Source organism: Chiloscyllium plagiosum, chromosome 30, assembly GCF_004010195.1.
Source record: "Chiloscyllium plagiosum isolate BGI_BamShark_2017 chromosome 30, ASM401019v2, whole genome shotgun sequence".
Classification (NCBI taxonomy): Eukaryota; Metazoa; Chordata; class Chondrichthyes; order Orectolobiformes; family Hemiscylliidae; genus Chiloscyllium; species Chiloscyllium plagiosum.
Genome location: NC_057739.1, coordinates 33,384,661 through 33,390,368, shown reverse-complemented (window position 1 = coordinate 33,390,368; position 5,708 = coordinate 33,384,661). Strand labels below are relative to the sequence as shown.

The 5,708-nt window shown below is 41.3% G+C and overlaps 2 protein-coding genes across 2 annotated transcripts in view; one reads left to right on the top strand and one right to left on the bottom strand.

Moving 5' to 3' along the window:
* Window positions 1-5,708, top strand: part of phf19 (PHD finger protein 19) — an 84,137-nt gene that overhangs the window by 52,283 nt on the left and 26,146 nt on the right. The gene's annotated exons all lie outside the window — the stretch shown is intronic.
* The window catches only part of zgc:63972 (protein CutA homolog), a 26,226-nt gene continuing 23,612 nt past the window's right edge, over window positions 3,095-5,708 (bottom strand). Inside the window, exon 6 of the mRNA XM_043720281.1 lies at window positions 3,095-4,514. Coding sequence (XP_043576216.1) covers window positions 4,412-4,514 — 103 coding nt within the window. The 3' untranslated portion in view covers window positions 3,095-4,411. The remainder of the gene's footprint in view (window positions 4,515-5,708) is intronic.

Genomic DNA, 5,708 nt, shown 5'->3' with positions numbered 1-5,708 from the left:
TCATAATAACTTCCCTCCCCCCTACTATTACTCCTGCGCTGCAGTGCACACTTATCCCTCTCCATCACTAGAGTAAAAGTCACCGAATTGCGGTCACTGTCCCCAAAGTGCTCACCGACCTCCAATTCTAAAACCTGGCCTGGTTCGGTATCTGGCATTGTCTCAAATTTAGAACCAACATTTTGTTCCAAGTTCAATTTTTAGTGATTTAGAGTGAACGGATCACATTGCATTTTACACTAATTTGAGGAAATTTTGCTTTTACTATCATAGTGACAGTTATCCTACACTTTTCACCTCCCCCCGCCCCCATCTCATTTGTCTCCTCTGTACACTCTCTAGCTGATGATGTTCGTGACGGAATTATTCCTGGACCTCTCCCAATACCCATTCTACAATGGTTGCTAGGAGGTATGTGAACAGTGCACTGTGGAACATGCTTAGGAGGCTGAATAACCTATCCCTTTAAAAAGATGTTGGCAAATCTCCTGTGTGTTTTGAGCATTTCCAGATATGGGTGGGTAATAATAGACAATAATGGTGCTGATATGGTACATTAGACAAAAGGAAGTCTGTGATTCATCATAAATCTCAGGAATAACTCTTACCTCAGAATGTACTGCTATCAGTTACCAGGAATTAAGAAGCTGGTTCTGCTTTTAATTTATTTCAACCATACCATCCCTCAACTCTGCCCACAGGTTTTTTTTTTCTATTCGTTCATGGGATGAGGGCATCTCCAGCTAGGTCAGCATTTATTTAACTAACCATCCCAGACAGCAGTTAAGAGCCAACCATATTGCTATGCGAGTCACATGTAGGCCAAACCAGGTAAGGATGGCAGTTTCCTTTGCTAAGGGACATTAGTGAACCAGGTGGGTTTTCCCTGACAAACAATGGCTTTATGGTCATCATTAGACTCCTAATTCCAGATCTTTATTGAATTAAAATTTCACCATCTGCTGTGGTGGGATTTGAACCTGGGTCCCCAGGACATTACCCAGGTCCCTGGATTGACAGTCCAGTGATAATACCATTAGGTCATTGCCTCTTTAGCTCTGAATCATGAAATGTACATGAAAGATTTTGAAGGAGCTTGGCAGGCTGGAATTAGAGATTGTTTCCCCTGGGACCAGGAAATCTAGAACACAGGAGTACAGTTTCATGGTAGATCAATATTTAGGGCTAAATCAAGGAACAGCATCCTCACTTAAATGTTGTGACCCTTTGGAATTCTCTCCTCCAGCCTGAGGATACTCTATTGTTGAATACATTTAATTTACAATGGGTAGACATTTGGTCTCCCAGGCAATTAAAAGAATAAAGAGAATGTTTGAGAAAGTTAAAGGGGAGGCAGAAAAATCAGCCATGATTGTATTGAATTAGAACAGCACAATCTATCCCTGCTCCTGTATTTATGTTCCCACTTCTCAGTTTGGTGTCTCAGGCTAATCAAAATATAAAAAAGATAATTAACAACCATTTATGGTGCATAATAATCATACATTTAATGTGTCTCACCTAGTTCCATTTTTAAAGAAATCTGAGTTGCACTTTAAAAGCAAGTTGTGGTTTCATAGAACCTTCCCAAGCAATAGAAAATATTCTAAATTGACGTATTAAGCCAGTTACACACAATTACAGAACAATAAAACCCTGTACAAAGTCATACAAATTCTTGTTCTTGTATTGCAAAATCACCTCAATACCTACATGCAAGGCCACAGGAGACTGGATAAGTTATTTTTTTAGAACTCCTGGTTAGTAAGCTCTCAAAAGTTGTGGGGAAAAACAAACATTCTACTGTTTACTTTAGTTATAAAGGTATTAATCAGGTTGCATTAGTGACATTCAGCTCTTTTAAAAAAAATACCTATTTCTGAACTTCTGGCATCAGTTCCCATTTTAAAAAAGGCTTTAAATATTTCTGTATTGAAAACTAAAAATTCAATGAGATTACCAATCTAATTTCAAGATATTTCACTTTTATACATCTTTGATTATAATTCTCTCATGACACCAGCGGGACCGTAAAATCTACGTTAAAAAAAGTCTTACCCACGCTACAGCCTCACACAAACCTTTTAATTCACATGGAATGAGAAAATATCTTAATATTCAATGAAAGTTTGCAGACAGTTTGGCTACATTTACAGACACACTTTCATTTCAGAGTATCTAAATTGTATAAGTGTCTTAGTTTTGAAAACCAGGGCATGACTTATCTGTTAGATTGAAATTTTGTAAATGTGGGAAGTTAATGTATGTATTTGCATGTCAGTGAAAGAGCAGGGTTTTGATACAATGGTTTTAGATTCTCTTAAGTAAAATGACAAGATCTCTCAAGATCGCATAAAGTGTGAAGATATAATTTCCCTGAAAAACAATGTATTCACTATCAGGAGTTGTTAGGACAACATTTTTATATCAAAACAAGACAAGCGTTCATTTCTACACCCATTTTTAAAAAAACCTGTAATGGAAATCAAATTCTAGGACTTGATATTGCATATCCCCACTACATGTTTTGTTTTGGTAAGGGTAGCATATTGTATACATCAAGTGGTTAGGCCATCACCTCCTTATTCCCAGGACTTGGAGGGGTGGGATGTAGTGATTGGAACAATGTCAACCAGGTGGATCTCACAGAATACAAGTTCCCTGACTGGACCAGGTTAACAGCCCCAGAGTCCTGGCTGACAGATATAAACAGGAGTGTTAAGGGTTCTGTTCACTCTCAGAGCTGGCTCTGTGGCATCTGGGTCAGTGTCATGTATTATGCATGTGTAAAAACAAAGTGACTTGGTGATGGGATACCATCCTCTGGAGTTAGTTCAGTTGCAACAAGGGGAAGAACACGCCTCTGAAGAGATTTGCCTACAATCACCAGCTTGGAGTTAGGGTAAGCATTTCTAGCATCATGCCATTGTTTGGGAAACTGGACTTTAGTCCAGTCTAAAACAGCAGGATCAAAAATGTGGAAAGAATGCATAATTGTTTCTGGGCAACTGACACTGGGGCAGACAAAAAGCAATGTGTAATTCTCCTGACAGCTTCTGGACCCACAGTTTTTTTGGCTATTAGAAGCCTAATGTTTCATGAGGTACCAGATACGAAAACCATCCAAGAGGTTTTAACTAAGGAAGATTATCATTCCAAGCCTCCTCTAATTGAGATTTATTCGGTTTTACTCAGCAGATTGATTAACAGCAGGAAATTTAAGTATTATTTAAGTCACATGGCATTTGGCATGTCAGGACAGCTCCATAGCATCCATCATCCAACGGTATGGTGGAAAGAACAGTCCAAACTTTGAAGGCAGTCTTAAAGAATCAGGCTACAGCTTCATTTGATACCGAACAGTCTTGTTCTTCTTTGATTGTAGGACCATCTCAACTACAGGGACAGCTCCAGCAGAGCTGCTAATGGGGGAGAAGACTCTGCACCAAGTAAAACCTGATCCTCCCAAACCAGGGGAGAGATGAAACTGCATCAAAGGCCAGCACTGGACACAAAACCCTTAAGCAAGAGTGGCAGTTTACTTCAGAGTTTGGTGTTGAAACCATAGGAATGGCCCTGCATGGGTAAGAGGTGTGACTGATGCACGGTTAGGTCCTATGACACAAAGTTCGGGTAGTTGAGGCAGTCCTGAGCACATGGGCTGCATGAAAGCTGCAACCTTGCAAATGAGGCAGGAGCAAAACATCTCATGGCCCCTCAGAACAGCCATGAAGGCTGTCAGAACCTATGGGTTCTCCTCCTCCACTTAGCATTGAAGAAACTGGAGGATGAAATAAACACAGTAGATGTTGCAGACTTGACACTGTTACCACCTGAAGATGAACTTTGCCGAATCGCTCAGGGGGTGAGTGACAGGCACAGTCTGATACATGCCATGAGTATCAGAGGCAGAGTTGAAGGAACCAGACCTGTTGTGAAAATGCCCCAGGAGAGGCTACAGGGAAGAGAACGGGCCTACATCCCAGGACATAGGGGGGAAGTGATTGGAGCGAAGTCAGTCAGATGGACCTCAGAATAGGAGTTCCCTGATTGGACCAGGTTAACAGCCCCAATTGGAGTCCTGATTGACAGATATAAACAGGGGTGTTAGGGGTTCTGTTCACTCCGGGAGGTGGCTCCATGCTCGCTGGGTCAAATGTTTAAATAAGGGTGACTTAGTGATGAGATACCGGCCTCTGGAGTAATTTCAGGGACCTCATTTTTTACAATGTGTCAGGGGATTGTCCTCTGTGACAGAGGTAGAGTGAGCTCTGTTTGCCCACCCATAGCACTCAATGGAGCTTCTAACTGGATAATGAGATGATCACACCAACTTTCCCTCTGGGAGGCAAGCCATCTGCACACTCTTGTAACTTTCCACTCTTATCTAGTTTTTAAGGCAGTGAGTAAATCAATCTTCAAGCACTGTCTCTTCTATCCATTTCAAGTATAAAGGATTGCCTTGATCCACCAAAATGCTTATAACCTCAGGAACTTCAAAAGGATGAACTGATCTGGGAGAGAAAAGAAAGCAAGAGTTTACAGTATAGATCTTCACAGGTTTTCAGACAGTTATTTCAGAACTTTGTCCATTTACTCAAAACCCAGCAATGCCCTATTATAATGCTGAACATGTGAATAAAACCACAAAGAATAAGACTTAACTAGATCAAACAATTACCAAAGCAGGGACTTGAATCTAATTCCTGCCAGTAATAGGGGAAAAAGAACTTGCACTGTATAACATCTCAAAAAATTAAAAACATCTGAAAGCACATGACAGGAACATTGTAAAGCAAATTCGACACCAACCCACAAGGCAACATTTCAGGCCAAATGGCTGAAAGCTTCAGGTAGGTTGTAAGGAGTTTCTTGAAGGACAGAAGGGAAAGGAATTGCAGAGCTCAGAGCGGAGGTGGCTGCAAGAGCCAACATACATGAGCATATCATGGGTAAGCATTAAAGGGGATTCGGACAGACGGACACACACAATGTATTGGTGACCATAATCAAACTAAACTACTCCCACTTGCCTATGCATGGCCCATACCCGTTCTGTCATTTTGTATTCATATACTTATCCAAATGTCTTTTAAAATGTTGTACCTGTACTCATATCCACCACTTCCTCTGGAAGATCATTCCACACACACACACACACACACACACACACACACAAACAGTACAGCACAGAAAAGGCCCTTCAGCCCACGATGTTGTGCCGACCATTGATCCTCAAGTAAGGTAAACCTAATGTACGAACCCTCAAATTTCTGTGACCATAGGCATGTCCAGCAGCCTCTTCAATATCCCCAATGACCTCGCTCCCACAACTGCTGCTGGCAACGCATTCCATGCTCTCACAACTCTCTGCATAAAGAACCTACCTCTGACATCCCCTCTATACTTTCTGTCAAACAGCTTAAAACTATGACCCCTCATGCTAACAATTTCTGCCCTGGGAAAAAAAGTCTCTGGTTAACTATCTATGCCTCTCATCTTGTACACCTCAAGTAGGTCCCCTCTCTTCCTTTTTTCCAATGAAGTTCAAGCTCAGTCAACCTCTTTGTAAGATAAGCCCTCCATTCCAGGCAATATCCTGGTAAACCCCCTCTGAACCCTCTCCAAAGCATCCACATCTTTCCTATAATAGGGCAACCAGAACTGGACACAGTATTCCAAGTGCGGTCTAACCAAAGTTTTATAGA